The 19805-nt window shown below is 37.7% G+C and overlaps 2 protein-coding genes across 5 annotated transcripts; one reads left to right on the forward strand and one right to left on the reverse strand.

Moving 5' to 3' along the window:
- The first annotated feature begins 485 nt into the window (after positions 1–485).
- On the forward strand, positions 486–6613 carry LOC143711841 (uncharacterized). The gene is made up of 16 exons (XM_077203903.1): positions 486–564; positions 1404–1706; positions 1796–1873; positions 2495–2536; positions 3127–3204; positions 3396–3431; positions 3550–3597; positions 3772–3819; positions 4368–4397; positions 4545–4631; positions 4732–4750; positions 4858–4889; positions 4988–5019; positions 5103–5166; positions 5923–5951; positions 6020–6613. The coding sequence occupies exons 1-16, from the start codon at positions 510–512 to the stop codon at positions 6110–6112; spliced, it is 1074 nt and encodes a 357-aa protein (XP_077060018.1). The 5' UTR covers positions 486–509; the 3' UTR covers positions 6113–6613.
- A 2166-nt stretch (positions 6614–8779) lies between these two features.
- Positions 8780–18689, reverse strand: LOC143712127 (uncharacterized). 4 transcript variants are annotated; one of them, XM_077204331.1, is made up of 7 exons: positions 18552–18689; positions 12099–12395; positions 11581–11725; positions 11037–11304; positions 9819–10631; positions 9568–9703; positions 8780–9444 (listed from the first exon to the last, which is right to left on the reverse strand). In XM_077204331.1, exons 4-7 carry the CDS (start codon positions 11230–11232, stop codon positions 9132–9134), a joined length of 1458 nt encoding a protein of 485 aa, XP_077060446.1. In that variant the 5' UTR covers positions 11233–11304; positions 11581–11725; positions 12099–12395; positions 18552–18689; the 3' UTR covers positions 8780–9131. The 4 variants fall into 4 exon arrangements, with proteins under 4 accessions (XP_077060446.1, XP_077060445.1, XP_077060448.1 ...); XM_077204330.1 differs by having other exon boundaries at positions 12099–12203; positions 18552–18688; XM_077204333.1 differs by lacking the exon at positions 12099–12395 and having other exon boundaries at positions 18552–18688.
- Positions 18690–19805: the final 1116 nt, after the last annotated feature.

The following is a 19805-nucleotide window of genomic DNA, read 5'->3' on the forward strand; positions in this document are numbered from 1 at the left end:
TAAAGTAACGCTTTATAAAATTACACATTCATATTTGCGTTTCCATCAAAAGTAACCAAGTAACATAATTAGATACTTTTTTTAGGGAGTAACACGATATTGTAACGCATTACTTTCTTCAACATTGTTCAACACATGCTCACTAAAGTCTCCCTGAGTGTGATTTTTCTCATGTGCAACAACAACAAAAAAGTGTTTCTGAAATATAAAAATTATTTTGGAATGTTCAGTATTTATCTCAGGCTGATTATATTTGATGAATCCACCCCCAATCCCCCCCCCCCCCCCCCGCATGATTCATAATCTACCTTTAAGTATCATTGTACTTCTCGTTTTCCACTTCTATAGAACAACGGTGATAACAAACACGTATAATGTGAAAGTGACCCTGTAAACTTCCTTTTTTAATGTCTTGATCATAACCCATGTGATTTACCTGTTTCTGCAGTTTGATTCCTACTTTGCAAAAGTGCAAAGTTTGCAAAGTTTGTTCACAGTGTCATAGTGAAATGGCCCTGGTCATCTTAATAACCTTTCCACTTTTAATGCAGGTTAAATCACAGGGTAAGCGATCTCTCATGCTTTAAAATGATATTAAACCAGCTAAGAAAAATATGATCACATTTGCTAATGTTCCCGTTAAGTTTTGAAAATGTTATTTTTTTCATGTTCTCTAAATATTCAAAATGTTCAGTATTTTTAAATGTTCAAAACAGTTTTTTTCATTAATTTGTAATTCCATTTTATAATTTGGCAAATATTATGAGAATGTTACTTTTGAATGTTCTTTGTTCTTTCTGAAACAAATAACATAGCATAACATTGCAACATTTAAAAAAACATTAGACGAATGTCTAAATAAAAATTCTGAGAATGTTCCCTGTAAGTTGTGAATACATATTAATGATTTCCGTTTATTTCCCCCTTGCACTATTTATTTATTATGAATTTATTATGAAGTATTTACATGTTTAACTCTACACTTGACTTTACATTATTATATAAAACTTTACTTCTCTTAAACATATTTAAGAGTCAATACTCTAGTAAAAAAAACAAAAACAAACAAAACAACTTTGAATATTTGAGTTAATTCGATTAATGAGATTAGTTTAACAAATAGAAACTCAAAATATTATGTTATCTGACCCACATTATCTAATTTGATTTGACAAATGATAAAAAGTTGTGACAAGAAATCATGAAAATAATCTTTTTTACAGTGTATTTTAATAAAAAATGGCTTGTCCATTAATAAGTGGTATATTGGACATGTATATTAAATTAATGACATTAACACATGCACAGACAATTTATATGTTTTTTTAAATTAATGAATTCAATTTAAAATGAATTTAAAGAAGTCTGAATTAATCATTTACGTATCTCATCTTTTTTCAGAGATTTGCCGCGGGCCAACCTGACAATATTTCCTACATTTGCCACGTATGGAGAAAAGGTGCAGATGTTCTGTGGAGGTCATGAGAATCAGCATGTATCTGAATGCATGTTCTATCCTGCAGGGAAGGAGAACTATAAAAAACCAAGTGCATTGTGTAACATCACCCTTACCAGCATCGAACTGATCATGTGGTCACAAGATCCAGAGACTTCACATGTCAACATATCCTGCTACTATACTGTGTATGGCTTAGGAGAAAACGCAACCTCACCTCATTCCGACAAAGTCTCAGTAAAGCTCAGAGGTAAGCGGTTTAATCACAGACTGTTTTTAATAGAAAGATTGATAATGTGGTTTATTCTTTTCCAAGCAGATGTTTTTGTATCTCATAAGGTTTGGGTGCCATGTCATCTTTGTCTCCGATCACAGAGGACAGCCCAACTACACTGATCTCCAATGGAACCCCTGAAGGTGGAATTTTTAATTTTTTCTGATTTAACTTGTAATAATTCATATTCATATCCCTTAAGAAAACACTAAGGAGCATCTCAGTTGCTTAACTCCAGTTAAAAACCCCATTAAAACATTTTGATTCCTGTGTTGACGTATTTCCAACTGAAACAGGAAGTTGGGTGGGGCATAGAAGTTGTCGCCTCCCCTTTTTTAAAACAGCCAATAGGCTTTAGTTGTAGTCATTTTTGTGAACCTTGTATTTGCATTGTACAAAAACGTGTATACACCCTTGACCGTCAAATGGAAGAGAAAGACTGTAAAATTTAATGTATATATCCGTTAACAGATAATTACTGTATGTGACCTTTTAGAAGTACAATGGCATATAGACTTATTGTTCATTTTCCCCCTTGCACAATTTTTTATTATGAAGTATATATATTTTTTAAGTCTACACTTGACTTTTACATTTTTATATAAACCTTTACTTGTCTTAATCATATTCAATAGTCAATACACTAACAATATATATAACAATATATATATTTTTACAAAGTAAGTTACCTGGTTGCCTTAAATTTGTTGTTTTTTTAATCTAATATGGTTTGGCTGCCATGACATCTTTGTCTCCGATTACAGAGGACAGCCCAACTACACTGATCTCCAATGGAACCTCTGAAGGTGGAATTTTTATTGAATTTCTAGCTTTTCTGATTTAACTTGTAATAATTCATATTCATTTCAGTTGCTTTACTCCAGTTAAATACCCCATTAAAACATTTTGATTCCTGTGTTGACGTATTTCCAACTGAAACAGGAAGTTGGGTGGGGCATAGAAGTTGTCGCCTCCCCTTTTTTAAAACATCCAATAGGCTTTAGTTGAAGTCATTGTTGTGAACCTTGTATTTGCATTGTACAAAAACGTGTATACACCCTTGACCGTCAACATGGAAGAGAAAGACTAAAATGTAATGTATATATAGATATGTTAACAGATCATTTCTGTATGTGACCTTTTAGGAGTACAATGGCATATAGATGTATTGTTCCCTGTAAGAATACATATATTAATACCGATTTCCGTTCATTTTCCCACTTGCAATTATTTATTATGAAGTATATATATTAAGTCTACACTTGACTTTTACATTTTTATATAAACCTTTACTTGTCTTAATCATATTCAAGAGTCAATACACTAACAATATATATATTTTTACAAAGTAAGTTACCTGGTTTCCTTAAATTCGTTGGTTTTTTAATCTCATAAGGTTTGGCTGCCATGTCATCTTTGTCACCGATCACAGAGGACAGCCCAACTACACTGATCTCCAATGGAACCTCTGAAGGTGGAATTTTTAAATGAATTTCCAGCTTTTCTGATTTAACTTGTAATAATTTGTATTCATACACCTACAATGGCATATAGACTAATTGTTAAAATAATGTTTTTAAAGGCTTTTTAAAGCCAATACGTCTTTCTTATTCTAACACTTTCTAAATTGATCATTGCGATTTCATATATAAACATTAATTTCAGCAAATTTGTTGACTGCATCGACAACGGACACAACTTGTGAGTTGCCTTGATTGTACAATTCTTACAACCGACATAACTCTTTTTCGTTTTGTAAACATTACGTCTTATCGTTTTGTCCATTAATAATGTTAAACTTGTTCTGTGGTTTCAATAGCATTGGTTGTAACATCCAGTACTGAAATCACAACAGACCCGATAACCAGTAAGTGCTTCTTTCTTTCTCATAATTATATATCAAAGATTGTGATTGGTTGGCTTTAAATCTACTCATCTACATTTGTTTTGTTACTACAGATAAGTCCTCAGGTCTTCTCTTTTAATCTGTAATATTACTGTAACCAAAACACATTTGATTTATTTATTTACAAATCTTCAGCATACCTGGAATCGACTACACCTGCTGAAACTACTGAACCTGCATCAGGTAACCAAACTAACAGAAATGTTCTAAGAACGTTTTGCTAAAGTTATGAAAACATTATTTCCAATTTTTTTCTGTACGTTTTTTCTTGGTTTTGCGAACATTATGGAATTCCAATATATCATTCTTCAAACATTGTTTGAAACAACTAGTAATATTTAAAAAACATTAGACGACCATCCAACTAAAACATTTCAGGAAAAAATATGCTCCATGAATGATGTATAAGTGATGTATTTTTTGTGCTAATGTTTTGAGAACATTATTAAAGACCAGATAAATTTGAACAAACATTCTATTAATGTTACTGGACAAATGTTTGACCATAAGTTCTTTGAGAGAACCTTGCCAGAATGTTACTCAAAGCTCTATAAGAACGTTCCTTGTTAGCTGGGAAATTACTAAATACTAGGGAAAATTACTGGGAAATTGTTAGCTAAAATGTAAATTTTTATATGAATAGAGTTGAATATGTTATATAAACATTCAATACAATACACATATGCTAATGGTCAATTTCTCCTTTATAAATTTCCTCTTGATGGTTGAAGGCCTTGAAATCAAAAAGTACTCAAATAAAAGTAAGTAACTTTACTCAGAGGCTTACATTTTTCCATGAAGAAGCAAATTCATCAGAAACCCAATGGCAGCATCATTATTTTTCACACTTAATACATTAATGCAACAGTGTTTTACTTGCTAATCTTTTATACCTTTGTCTGACACAGAAATGTTTTTCTCTATTGCTGTGGTTGCAACTGGTGGAGGAATTGTACTGACTGGACTCATGGGCATCTGTTTATACGGATGTACACGTAAGTATAAAAATGTTTTGCCATGTCTTCAATGTGGCTTATAGATATTATGAAAAAGTAGTCAACTTGACACTTTGATTTGGTGTTTCCTTAACCGCAGGAAGGCCAAAGGACGAGAGGTAGAGATGTTTCTGAGTTTATTTTGAGCATATATGAAATCATTGGTGAAATTATAAAAAAGTAAAGGATAAAGAGTTGCACAAAATATATTTGTGAAATTTACTAGGATTTGGCTTGAAAAAAAAAGTAAAAAGCAGGGTAAGTTTTTACTTTTCTCCAAACGTAAGCCATAATCAAAATAAAAGTCAAATTCATTTTAAAGTCAAGGTTTGCTGAAATCTTCATCTGTTTTGTAGGAGTTTCTTTACCAATTGCCGGTTCAGACTCAGTAAGTGTTACTATCATTATCAACCATTTATGGGATCATTTTAATATTTGACACTATTTAATAGATCAATCTTTGTTATTTAGTTTGGTGAGGAAGATACCGCATTTTACTCAACCATCAACTCCGTACAATCCACCTCTCAACCAGGTAAAGAGTAAAACGAATCACCTCCATACAATATATTTTATTTTGTGTATTATTTTATGTAAATAGCATTATGATTTATTATAGGCTACTTACATAAATCATAGCAAACCGGTTATAGTGATTTGCAAGCCTTTGCTTTAGCTGGCACTGATGTTTTCATATTATTTGCTTAATAAATAAGCTCCAACCAGAATCATGAAAAATTGGATAATATTCATGCTGCTTACTTTATTGTAAAAACCTTCTGATCTGCACTTGTTCTGATATAAATGTGTTGAATATAAACATATATAAACATGAATGCTTGTCAAACTCAATTGCAATTGACAAAAATATTAGGTTACACTTTATTTTGATGGTCCGCTTTAGACATTGTAGTTCTACTAACTATAAGAAAATTTGCAACCATGTGAACTAACTCTCATTAGAGTATTAGTAGACTTTTAGGTTAGGGTTAGGTGTTAGTTGAATAAGTTTATATGTACTTGCAAAGTTACTTATACTCAGTAGAATATCTGTTGAGTGACCATCATAGTAAAAGTGTTAGGAGATATTAAGCAGACAGTTTACTAAGACTAATGAGAGTTAGTTGACAAATGAGAGGTAGTTGACATGTAGTTATAGTAGAATGTCTAAAGTGGACTACTGAAATAAAGTGCTATCAAATAATAATTTTGCAAATGTTGCATCTTACCATTATTCTAATAATACACTACCATGGTCATTATTTGATATCTGATGTGTCTTGTTATGCAGGAAACAGTGAAGAATCAAAGCAAACTGAGGTGAGTAAATAAGATGCACATGTGCATGCAATAATTTTTCCTCATTTTAAAACTCACTTTTCCTCCAGGTTGAACTGAATCATTTGTATGTCACCATCCTCACTCAACCGCCCGTCGCCAGTGACAGCAATGATGTTTACAGTCTGCTGACGGTCCTCTGAGAATCCAACTCTGCCCACTATTTTAATTCAGTCCAGAATTGATCAGTCTTAATTTTAAACAGGATTTAATACTCCATACTAAATGCATTTTAAACTTCTGCTTTCTAAACAATACCTCTTAGCCTTTTAAAACTATCATAGGTCACAAACTTGTAGCAGTTCTATCAATGAAAAAACACAGCATGAACATGCATCCTGTTACGCAAAAATAATTGCATACTGTGGCGAGCAGGACGAGGCCAAGGTCCGTGAGAGAACGCAACGAGGCCGGTGGCGTGATTACTGATGAGCGCCACCTGCGCGACGCACTGGTCTCGTATCTCTCACGGAGGAACGGAAGCATAAAAGGAGGAGCGACGACAGTGGAGATTAAGAGAGGTTAAGCCTGGACTTGTGTTGTGTTCGTTTTGTTATATGTGACAGCAGGCGTCCGTGAGGGGCTGCTGTCTTTTACTTTCATTTTGTATTTGTTATATTTTGTTATTAAAATGTTTAAATGTTCGCCGGTTCCTGCCTCCTTCTTGCCTACATCTTGAACAGTGTTACACATAGCCTACTTATGATACTGTGTTATTGTGAATGGCAGTTGTATTGATGAGCACAAGGGCCATTGTTGCATGCCAAATACTCACATTTTGTCCTTTTGGTTGGCTCTGTGAATATTTCACCTAATGTTCATAATTTAAGCACCTAATTTTTACTTTTACTCTTAGAAGAAAATGTTCTATATAGAACTTTAAAGAGTTCTGTCAGGCACTTCATATATAGAACTTTTTAGGGCTTCCCAATTTTGTTTTAATTCACTTTTGATTTTGATAAAATTTTATGAGTTAAACTGTTAAACATGAACGTTTTATGCAACCATGTAAGACATATAACCTTTTGGCATAAATGGTTCTATAAAATTGAGTCAAGAACCTTTGTTCCCTTTCAGTCACTCACGTTCGACGTGTCGACTGATTGGGATCCTGCTTAAGGAGCCTGCATGTCATCTTCGAGTACTGTTAAAACCATAGATATATACACTAGATGTCGCCTTGGGGTTCTAAGCATGCGTCAAAACTGCCGCCATCTTGGAACAGGGGTCTTGTCATAGGAAGTAGCTAGGTAACGCTGAATTCATGGATGATGCCGGACTTTTGTGCTGCGTATGGATGTTCACACGAATGAAATCTAAAAACCAGACAGCTAGGGATTACATTTAACAAGAATGTGAAATTTTGTAATTTTTTTTTTACATTTCTCTGGACTCAATGATAAATACATGTCTGACCGTTGGAACGAACCAAAACAACTAGAAAATCGCATTCATGACGATTTATGGTGATTTTATTTCCGTTAGACCTTTTCCTACATTGAAGCTGATGCATTAAAGAGGAGGGGCTCTCCTGTTCTCTCTATTCAAGATGGCGCCGCGGATGGCTGCCTCGGTGTGGAGCTCTCCAGCTATTGTGTTGTTTTTATTCGTTTGTTCTGCGTTTAGTCATTCTTTTCCTATCAGTTTCACCAAAGACGAACTACTGGACATTAGGAAACACACACCAGAAACCTTTTCTACAGTTTTTGATTATTCTGACGTTTTGCTGGACATTCTCGTCGGAGGGGCAGCGGTGTTGTTCAAACGCATGTTCAGACGCAAACGCGGGAATCGTGCCGGCGCACTGGTTAAACTCCGCGAGCGCGGCCTGCGCACTGCACTCCCCAGTATTCATCTCGCGAATCTCCGATCCCTTCCTAACAAAACGGATGAACTTCTTCTCCTCACCCACACTAACAAGGATTTTTTAAACTCTGCTGCTTTGTGCTTCACTGAAACCTGGCTGAGTGAAGCCATACCAGACAACGCAATCAGGCCCGGCGTCAAGGGGGGGCTTGGGGGGGGTTAGCCCCCCCTTTGATGATCTCAAGCCCCCCTAGCGGTGATCTGAATGATGATTATGTGACTGAGCGTTCGTGCAGGGTTTTTCTAAAAACTTATGAATAAGATAACTATCAACGAGAACCGTCTGAACTGTTCTCGACTTTACCGCCCCAAGTCATTTGTCCTGGCGCCGGGACTGAACGCAATACATCTGCCGGGCTTCCAGCTGTTCCGAGCGGAACGCATCGCGGAGCTAACGGGGAAAACGAGAGGTGGTGGATTGTGTTTCTACATTAACGAAAGTTGGTGTTCAGATGTAACAACACTGAAGAAGATGTGCTCTCCTAATTTAGAGGCACATTTAATAAACTGTAGGGAGAGCGGGGGCGAAAGTACCATTTTTCAGAAAAACACCATTTTAAAATATATTGTTTTAGACAGAGCTATATTTTTGCTGTGGTCAATAACTCACAAGTATGGTCTATCAATACCAGGTGGTATTTTGTACAAATGTCGACTGACTTAAGTATAATTTCACTTAGAACATAAGTTGCATATTGTTACTTTCGACCCCGTAAGTAGGGACGAAAGTAACACACAGGTGGGTCAAAAGTAACAGAACAATACAAGCTAGATTTTTTTGTGTTACTCTTGTTTTCATCAAATATACCTGACTATGACTTCGTTAATATGTAACTGCAAACATATTTTGTCCTTTATCTTTGCAAAAAAATATATTAAATTACATTTTCATTTTAAATTTCAGTTCCATCAAATGTTTCAAAAATAAGACAGTACAAACTTGATTTGATTAGAATATCTTTTTATTGGCAATGTCAAACCATTTTATAAAACATTCAACCGTATGAACAATATGAAAATTTAACGAAATTAGCATAAAATAATCAAAATTCAAACTGTGCATAAAAACATGTGGATGGAAACACTGCAAATTCATTGGTGGAGGTGGAAAAGATTTGGTCTGTATGTACGGTATGTATGGCTAACCTAAATGTGAGAGATAAAATGTGAGGGTGACATTTCGAAATCAGCTGTTCCTCAACGTTCCTCTAGTGAAACCTAGAAACAAAACCAGCAAAGAAATAACACCATAACTAACCAAACAAAAAAGAACTAAAAAAAGGCATTAGCCTAGGCCTACTCATGGTCACAGTTGTGACAGATATAATGTTCTGCACCCTCAGTGCATACTTTATGTGACCAGAGCTGGCAAAAGAGACACTGAACCCACACTTCCCCAGGCAAGGATGAGCTGAATGTTTCTTTACACACAAGACATTCCTCATCCTTGTCCGAGGAATCTGTGGGTGCAGTGTTTGTGGGTGCAGTGTTTTGAGTGTGAGGTGTGAGGAGCCTTTTCTTTGGAGCAGGCGGCTTCTTCTGGATCCTCTTCTGTTGCTCCTCCTCCAGAGCTGCCCTCACCGGAGAGTCCGTGAGGATCGCCGTTGACCTGCAACATTCAAAGTGAGAAAAAATGCTGTCAACATTTGTATACATTTACAGGCAGTTATTGCTCATCCTCTGTCCACATGATAGCATAAATAAAATACTCAGGAAAAAGCAAAAACCTCACCTCCTTTTGCCTCCCCGTTTTGTGTCCTTTCTCGGACCAGCCTTTGGAAAGGAACGTACAGGTTCTGGGCTGAATGCCTGGACAGAAGTGTGACTTACCTCAAGCATACCTCTTCCGGCTTCTTCAGGAGGGACAGCTTAATCAGCGGACACAGAAACAGTAATATTAATATCAAGTGCACAATTCTATATTAGTAATTATTTTACTAAAATCCTTCAGGACTAAACAAGTTCTATCTTATTCTATTTTACCTGAACAGACAGCTGGGTGGTCAAGGATGGCAGACACTAAACAGGTGTTCCTGGTTGAGCCAGCAGGATACTCTGGCAGCAGGCTCTGGCTGTATGGGTCTGTGTTGCAATGTGGTGTGAGAGCACATGGTACTTGTGAAGGATCTGGGCGGTTGGTGACATATGAAGGTGAAAAGTCTTGCTCCTCAAAAATATCTGGGTTAAAGGGGCAGATGCCAGTGCACACAAAGCCAGATCTGATGTTGCTGGGTGTTGCTGCGCGTGGCAGAGCTTTGGCCACTAAGTTTGGGATGTCATAAATAGTTAACATTTTTCCATGGTGTGTTCTCATCCAGTGATCTGCTGCTGTGTTAACATAGCGCTTCAGTGGACCGAATACACTCCTGTCGAGCGGCTGGAGACGATGTGAGCAGTAGGGTGGGAAAGATAGGAGGACTATGCCATTTGACCGACAAAAGTCAATTGCTGCCACAGAAAGATGTGACCAGTGATTGTCAAGGAGGAGCAGCACCTTCGACTCCAGGTTCACACGGGTGTGTCTGACAAAGTGCTGGAGAAAGGAAAGAAAGTCTACATCATGCATCCACCCTGAACTATTGGCAGAACCAGTAGAGCCGATGGGACCACTCATAACAAAGTGGTCCTGGAACTTCTTTCTGGGAAAAATGAAGTACGGGGGAATGCAATTGCCTTGTGCATTAACCGCAAGGGCAATGGTGACCAATGTCCCACTCTCCCCAGAGGTCACTGCACCAACCTGGCGCTTCCCCTTGGTGGCTATAATTTTGCCTGGCACCTGGACTGTTGTGGTACCTGAAATTTAATTATAAATTAATTGATGAACTTTCAAGAACATTTGTAAATGTTTATATACCTAGATGTGTGTGTATTGATATTGTTTGTACATAGTTACATATTAATTTTAACATTATTGTTTTATTATCTCTATATCTGTATTAATATTTTTTTGTTTATTTGTATGTTTTATTATAGCTAAGTGTATGTGTGTGTGCGTGTAGTGTAGTGTTTTTATAGAATTACATATTCATTCACCTCATAGTTTTATAACCTGTATATATTTATCTGTATAGGCTACAGTATGTATTTATTATCACGGTCTGTTTATTAAATTTTATATAACAATAGATTTGTCCCATGTATTTTAAACCACTGAAACATTGTAACTTTTTTTTAGTTTTAATGAATTGTAAACTTTACCTGTTTCATCCACATTCCAAATGTCCTTTGCTTCAAAAAGGTAGCGGGCAAGAACTGTCTGCAAATTCTTAAAAAAAGACGACACATTTGTTCTGTTGAAGCTAGTGGAATGGGACATGCTGGTGGCTTGGGGTCTACGAATAGATAAGGTGTTGTTCCTTTGAAGGAAGGAGGTGAGCCAGTCCTTTCCCGCCATCTTGATGGCATCCCATCCACTCGGATATTTGCACCCATATCTGCTGGACAACTCATATGCAAATCTGCGCACCTAAAACAGTTAAAAAAAAATGTTTAGAGGGACATTGTTTATGACATAAGATAAAATAAGACTTTACTGATCCTGCACTAGGGATTTTTACATGGTACAGCAGCTTTACAGACAGTGGAAAAATTAAATGTAATGTAAAAAAAAAATATATATATATATAAAATGAAAATCTACTTAAAGAATATACAAATCTAAGAATATCTTAAACTAGTTCTAGTAAAAGCAGTGTAAGTGAGCTGCATCTTGAGTGTTTTTACTGTAGGCTACAACACTGACCTCCTTAGGAGACAGGCCAAAATAAATATCAGCTGCCCTCTTAATGTAAACCTCCAGCTTCCTCTCTTGGTCCACAGAGAAGACTTTGGAGTGTGACCTGTACCCTGGCGGTCTAGTCTTCTCCCTACTGTTTTCTGCACTTCTCCTGCAGTATCGGAGCAAAGTGACATGGCATATTTCATGTGACCTTTCAGAATTAGACCTCTGTCTGTCTTTCTGACCATCATTCTTGGCATATTCTGTTGGTATAATATGACATGTTTTTAATACACTCTGCAACACAGAGAAAATCACCTCATTAGCAGCGGGACGAAAGTAACAAGTGTTACTTTCGTACCGACTGGAACTCCTGACATTTAAACCCGAATTACTTGTATACTTAAAAACTCTGACAAGGCAAACTTGTCTGTGTGTTTTGCACCACTAAATAACCCGTGGATTGATCATTAATGCGACACATGAAAAGAGAAAAACAACTTGTAAATAGAAAAAAAGTACCGCTTCAGTAATTTACTTACCGTACTCGGAAACAGCTTTCCGGATCTATCCGAGGGAAACAATGATGAAATGACGTGATATTTAGCGTCTCCGTCACTGGCTGCGTGCTGAATCTGCTGTCATAGCTTGAAACGAAATTGTAATCAGGGCTCAGAGAAAATCGCTTTGTTACTTTCGTCCGGTGTTACTTTCGCCCCGGTTCTCCCCTAAACCCTTCTACTCGCCTCGGGAATTTTCCTCTTTCATTCTCGTGAATGTTTACATCCCTCCAGACGCGTGCGTGAGCGCGGCGCTACAACAGCTGGCTGAACAAATAGCTGAAACGGAAAAAACGTACCCAGACTCTCTTTTAATCATTCTTGGGGATTTTAACAAAGCAAATCTTTCCCATGAACTACCAAAATACAGACAGCACGTTACATGTCCCACCAGAGACAGTAATATACTGGACCACTGTTACACCAGAATAAGAAATGCGTATCACTCGGTCCCACGGGCAGCTTTGGGGCTCTCTGATCACTGTTTGGTTCATCTCATACCGACCTACAGGCAGAAACTGAAATCAGCTAAACCTGTAATAAGGACTGTAAAAAGATGGACTAATGAAGCAGAGCAGAATCTACAGGCCTGCTTTGATTGCACTGATTGGACTGTTTTTGAAGCTGCTACCAACGATCTGGATGAGCTCACAGATACTGTAACATATATAAATTTCTGTGAGGATACATGCATTCCTACTAGGACATTCTTATCATTCACTAATGATAAACCATGGTTTACTGGGAAACTCAAACACCTTTGTAATGCAAAAGAGGATGCTTACAGAAGTGGGGATAAAATCTTGTATAACCAGGCCAGAAACAGATTGACAAAGGAGATCAGAGTTGCTAAAAGGAACTACTCTGATAAACTATTCCAACGAACTATTCCAACGTTTCATCCAACGACCCATCATCAGTCTGGAATGGCCTGAGGAACATCACCAACTACAAGTCACCTTCCCCTCGATCTGTGGACAATCAACACCTGGCTGATGATTTAAATTCATTTTACTGCCAGTTTGAAAAGCCCTCATTCACACCACACACCGGCTCTGACCTGCACTTCACACATTCACCATCACCTCCTGCACTCCCACTCCCCCCCCCGTGGAGGACGTGAACAGAGTCTTCAAAAAACAGAAGACTAGGAAAGCCTCAGGCCCAGACGGCATCTCATCTGCTTGTTTAAAAGCCTGCGCTGACCAACTGGCCCCGGTCTTCACGCGGATCTTCAATAGATTATTGGAGCAATGTGTAGTTCCCTGCTGCTTCAAACGCTCCACTATCACTCCTGTCCCCAAAAAACCCAAAATCACTAGACTTAATGACTACAGACCTGTCGCTCTCACGTCTGTGGTCATGAAGTCGGTTGAAAGACTGGTGCTGGCCCACCTGAAGGACATCACTGGACCCCTACTGGATCCCTTTCAGTTTGCTTACAGAGCAAACAGGTCTGTGGATGATGCAGTCAACATGGGACTGCATTATATCCTGCAACATCTGGACAGACCAGGGACTTATGCAAGGATCCTCTTTGTGGACTTCAGTTCGGCCTCCAATACCATCATGCCTGGTCTTCTCACAGCCAAACTGACCCAGCTCTCCATGCCATCCTCGATCTGTCAGTGGATCACCAGCTTCCTGACGGACCGGCAGCAGCGAGTGAGACTGGGGTAACACACATCCAAGACACTCACAATCAGCACCGGAGCCCCCCAAGGGTGCGTTCTCTCCCCACTGCTCTTCCCCCTGTACACTAATGACTGCACTTCTAAAGACCATACTGTCAAGCTCCTGAAATTTGCAGACGACGCCACTGTCATCGGTCTCATCCAAAACGGTGACGAGTCTGCTTACAGACTGGAGGTTGAACAGCTGGCTGTCTGGTGCAGCTATAACAACCTTGAGCTGAACACGCTCAAAACAGTGGAGATGATCGTGGACTTCAGGAGGAACAGCCCAGCACTCCCCCCACTCACCATCATGAACAGCACTGTGGAAGCAGTGGAGTCATTCAGGTTCCTGGGCACTATCATCTCTCAGGACCTGAAGTGGGACAATCACATTGACTCCACTGTGAAAAAGGCCCAGCAGAGACTGTACTTCCTTCGCCAGCTGAGGAAGTTCAACTTGCCACAGGAGCTGCTGATTCAGTTCTACTCAGCCGTTATTGAGTCTGTTTTATGCACTTCCATCACTCTCTGGTTTGGTTCAGCTACCAAATCAGACATCAGGAGACTACAACGGACAGTCCGGACTGCGGAGAGGATTATTGGTGCCCCCCTGCCAAACCTCCAGGACCTGTACTCTTCCAGAGTGAGGAAGAGAGCAGGTAAAATCATCACAGACTCCACTCACCCTGGACACCTCCTGTTTGAACTGTTACCGTCAAGACGGCGACTCAGATCACTGGCCACTAGAACATCTCGGCACAGGAACAGTTTCTTCCCACAGGCCATCTCCCTTCTGAACAGTTAACATATCTCCCAAGTCATATGCCTGTAAGTGCAATACTCCCACTGTGTAGTGCAATATCTTAAAAATTCAGGTGATATTTATATTTATTCATACTATACAAAATACTGTAAATATTTTCATTATCTGTAAATGTTTATTCTGACAAAACCCAACTGTGACCATATATTTTTATAGTATTTTCATATTTTTTATAATTTTATTTGTAGAATTTGTATTACTATTTGTATTACTATTACTAGTTGTATCTGTATTTGTATATGTGCACTGGAAGCCTCAGTACCAAGGAAAATTCCTTGTGTGTGCAAGCACACTTGGCAATAAAGCTCTTTCTGATTCTGATTCCATGATGGCGGCTCTATTGACGCATTCGTTCCAATGAATTGCCGTAGCCAAGGCGACATCTAGTGTATATGTATATGTGTTAAAACGAGCCAATGCACATTGGCGTGCGAGATCTGCATCTTACACACTGCATCTTACATGCATGCACCAGTCGTTTTTCGCTTCGAAGCCGATCGGTGTCGATGTCTCTGAAGAGTGTTGAAGTTTTCAACGACTCCCAGTGCTGGTGGTTCTACTGCGCGAGTGCAGCATTGATCGCGAGCTTCTGAGCTCTCAACTGCTGTTTTTACAGTATCATTTCTGTGTGTTTGTTGACGGTTGGTAGAGGGCAAAGAAGTGAGTGCTTCACTGTTTCAGTTCACTGTTCAGTGTTGCCGCGGTCATTCCCCTGTGTGCTCCGGCACTGTTGACGGGTCCCATTTGCGTCTTTTTCAAGATGTCATTCCATCTGTGCGTTTCTGGATGCGGTCGTTCCCTGTCCCCCCCGCTGACTGACACAATGGTGTATATATATATATATATATATATATACCAATATATATATATATATATATATATATATAATTCTTTTTTTTTTCACCACGCTGGTTTTGTGGATAGTTCATGTTCTCATTGCGAGAACATGACTATCGCAGTGTTGAGATCGAGACTCGCCTTCATGCATGAAGGTGGAGTCCCCATTACCACGCCACGCTACGGTGCCGTGTGAGATGGGTGATCAGAGGATCATAGTGAGGTAGAGTAAAATGTCATTGTAAGCCAATCAGAGGTAGAGTTGGGCGGGTGTTCGAAAGCATGCATATAGTGATGGGCATTCGGCTCTTTTGACTCAGCTCACTGAAAAGAGCCGGCTCTTCTTGCTCACAAACGGCTCTTTAAAGGACTTTGACTATAATATTTCATTTTTATTACATAATTATTTAATTTCTATAGGCTAAATTTGTAAAAATAGAGTTGGCTCTTCAGATATGCGAGCCAGCTCCCGACGTTCACCTAAAAGAGCCGGCTCTTAGAGTCGACCCATCAAAAGCTCATTCGCAAACGAGTCGATCCATTATCACTAACGCTCATTCGCGAACGACCCATCATCACTAACGGCTAATGCTCATGAATTGCGAACGACCCATCATAACGCATAGTCGGACAGGACAGGACACACAAGGAACAACACAAGCCAGTCAGTCAACGAGAAACAGGTATGGCGATGAGCCCAAATAATCCAATTTTTTTTGTTTTATTTGCACTACAAAGTGTGTAGTGGTCGACCGATATGGTTTTTTTGATGGCCGATGCCGATATCTTAGAGAGCAGGGTGGCCGATGGACGATATAAAGCCGGTATTTATATATCAAACACACATGTATATATATATATATATATATATATATATATATATATATATATATATATATATATACACACTAGGGATGCAACGATTACAGATTTTGTAAGTACGATTATTGTCTGAGAAATAATCACGATTTAACGATTATCACGATTATTATGCATCAATTAATTTCACAACACTATATGTATAATATCACATGAACACTCAACACTAGATTTTCATGTGTTATTTGCCACAACACAGTACAAAATTATAAAATGACAAACGATAATCAATCTCTTCCTTTGGAATTAAAGAGAAGTGCTTTGTAAACATCCAGCATTTTTCTTTTAAAATAACAATTTAAGTCAATGGCTGCAGGGCTCTTTGATTGAAATAGATCACAAAATGATTAAGTGTTTAGTTTGTTCTAAATTTATTTTCAACCTGAGGTAGAAAACTTGATAACATGAAAACAATATCTTGTTGGTATTTGACTTAAAAACAAATAAAGGGATAATAAATCCCAATGAAAATAAGAATAAACAAAGTATTTGGCTCTATTGAATTAAATGTAAGCTAAATATTAACTATGTATTTCTTTTAAAAGAAAACAAATATAGTCCACATGTTATCCACTCCAATATTATTGTACTTATTTTAATACTCTTTTTTTAAATTATTAATCCAAATTTTACATGTGCCTTTAGAAAATCATCTATTATAATCTCATTATTTTGGTTTGTTTGTTTGAAGTTTAAGTAAAAATTATAGAAAGAAACTGAGAACATCTCTCATGTAGTGTTATTAATAACTGAAATGCAGTTAATTGGTAGTCCTAGAAGTCTACACGGCCCTGATCTTATGTTAGTGTTTTACACCGGGCATATTAAAACTACAAAACCTAACATTTATAGGAGAAAGTAATAGGATATTAAGTTAAATGTTCAGTGACTGAAACTCTTGAGAGCACGTCACATTCTTTTTTCCACAGACTTGGGTAACCAAAACATTCCGCTGTTTTTTGGTTGTTGTTTTTTTACGTTGCACTGAAAGCTGAAAGTTGCACGCCACGTTCTCCTTTTTCCAAAGCGCTAGGGCGGTTGCGCTCCGGAGGCGTCTGTCGTTGCTGTGTTGGTTCTTGTCACTTGACCTAAGGTGCGCTTGCGGCATTATGAAAAGTAGAGATGTTTTTATCTCGATGCGGCGCGCACGCGCTTGGAAAAAACGAGCGCGCCGCTTCCCTTATGAGCGAGCATGCCGCACACTTACATTTGAAATAACGAACTTGAGCGCGCAAAAGACGCGATCTGTGAACAGGCCCTTAAGGCGTTTTTTCGGTGGGAATAGAGCGTCGCTGCTAGTCCCTCTGCCATAGTGGTTGACGAGCACGGCATTAAGCTGGCGCACCGCTGGTGTAACCTTGTTTTCGTTTGTTGCAAAAGTTCCGTTCCGTGCAGAACACTCGGTGTAGCATAGTCTTTACGATTAATTAACCGTGACGTTTTAAAGCGCGGTTAATTGTGAAATCCGGTAATCGCTGCATCCCTAATACACACACACACACATATAATATATATATATATATATATATATATATATATATATACACACACACACTTTATATTTATATAAATCAATACTTAATAAATTAGATTAATGTAATAAATATTTAAAAATATTTAAAATAAACATGCTTAGGCCCTATACTTTAGATGGCAACTTCTTGAATCTGCAATCCTAGTACAGTATTTTTCACAAATAAAGTAATTGTTTAAAAATATATGAATATGTAAATAAAAAGGAAGTAAACACTGTAACAGGGCACTCAGTAACCTGGTAATTTCATGCGCACTGATAATCATATTTTTTTCACTTTGACTTTTGACAAAGTAACGCTAATTTTACATACAGCACACAGTGAAAACGACATTAATATGGCACAGTGGGCAACTGGATATAGCACAGCATATTTTAAAATGAAGGATTTAAAGTTTTTCGATGGCGTCTCCTGTGAGGCTGATCTCACTTCGCACGCACCGTCACTCGCAGGAACACGTTTATGCAGGCTACAAATGCACACTTCACAAGATATCACAGCTGGATTCGATTAAATCTGCAAGGTTTGTGAAATTAAATGTTTATTAGATATTCAGAGATTTGTTTAAATGATGTAGATGCGCATTTGCTGAATGTTGACGGTAAATGAGAAAGTATTTTAGCCTGATTGTTTGGCTTTTCGGTTACAAATAATATAAAAGCAAACGCATAACTTTTTTACATACCATTTACTTTCTTTGATTACCAGTTCTGTAGCCACCGGTTCTGTCAAACAAACTATTCGATATGACTGACAGAGAGACGGAGAATGTGAGTGAGCGCTGTGTGATCAGATTCAGGCGCTGCCATTCTCTTCTTGTGTGGTGTTCTCAGCGCCGCCCGTCAAAATAAAAGTCTGCAGCGCCGTCAAAATAAAAGTCCCGCTTCCAACACATCGGCCAATCAGAAAAACTTATCGGCCGATGCCGATGTTTTAAAAAAGCCAAATATCGGCCGATATATCGGCCGTGGCGAAATATCGGCTGATATATCGGCCGTGGCGATATATCGGTCGACCACTATAAGAGTGTATATATTTGTTATTTCTTTTTGGTATATTGCTTAACAAGCTTAATTTAATTTTGCCCAGTTGTGGGCTGTTGAGGGGCAATAAATATCAAAAGTTCCAAAACATCTATTGTGTTATTTGCATTGATCCACTATATAAACATAATATCTACATACATGGCATTTGATTGGAGGCTAGTCTCACTTTGTCCCACAGCAAAAAAAATTTTTTAGATGTGTGTACAATGTTCAATGTTTCTGTTAATAATGTATTGTATTAAGTGTCCATTTCATTATAATATTCAGATTGGCTAATTTTAACAGTACTCGAAGATGACAGGCTCCCTAAGCGTGATCCCAATCAGTCGACACGTCGACTACGTCTCGGAACGAGGTTTACATACGTAACAGAGACATTTTTAAGAGTTGGATATTTTTGCTGTTTTTGTTCTTGTTCTTTTTCCTGTTCTTCTAGTTGTAATATCTAAAATATTCTCATTGGTTTTGTTCAAATGATCTCATGAGAATTATTTGTCAGATTAATTAGTATCTTTTTAATGGCTTAATAATCATATAAACAGGTTTTCTGTTCATATGATCACAGGGGAATTACAAAAAGTTGCATTGTTGTATTGTCTGCTGTTGGTTAAGTAATTAAGTAATAGCTCATACGTTTCCAGAAAAAATATTAATCAGCACAACTGTTTCCAACATTGATAATAATAAGAAACGTTTTTTAATCAGCATATTAGAATGATTTCTGGAGGATCATTTAACACTGAAGACTAAATTCAGCTTTACCATCTCAGGAAAATGTTTAATTTGAACATATATTCAAATAGAAAACTGTAATTTTAAGTCGTAATAAAATGTCACAATATTACTGTATTTTTGATCAAATAAATACAGCTATGGTGAGCATAAGAGATTTT

This window comes from Siphateles boraxobius, unplaced genomic scaffold (assembly GCF_051911475.1).
Source record: "Siphateles boraxobius isolate OS27281-9 unplaced genomic scaffold, OSU_SipBor_1 5, whole genome shotgun sequence".
NCBI lineage: Eukaryota > Metazoa > Chordata > Actinopteri > Cypriniformes > Leuciscidae > Siphateles > Siphateles boraxobius.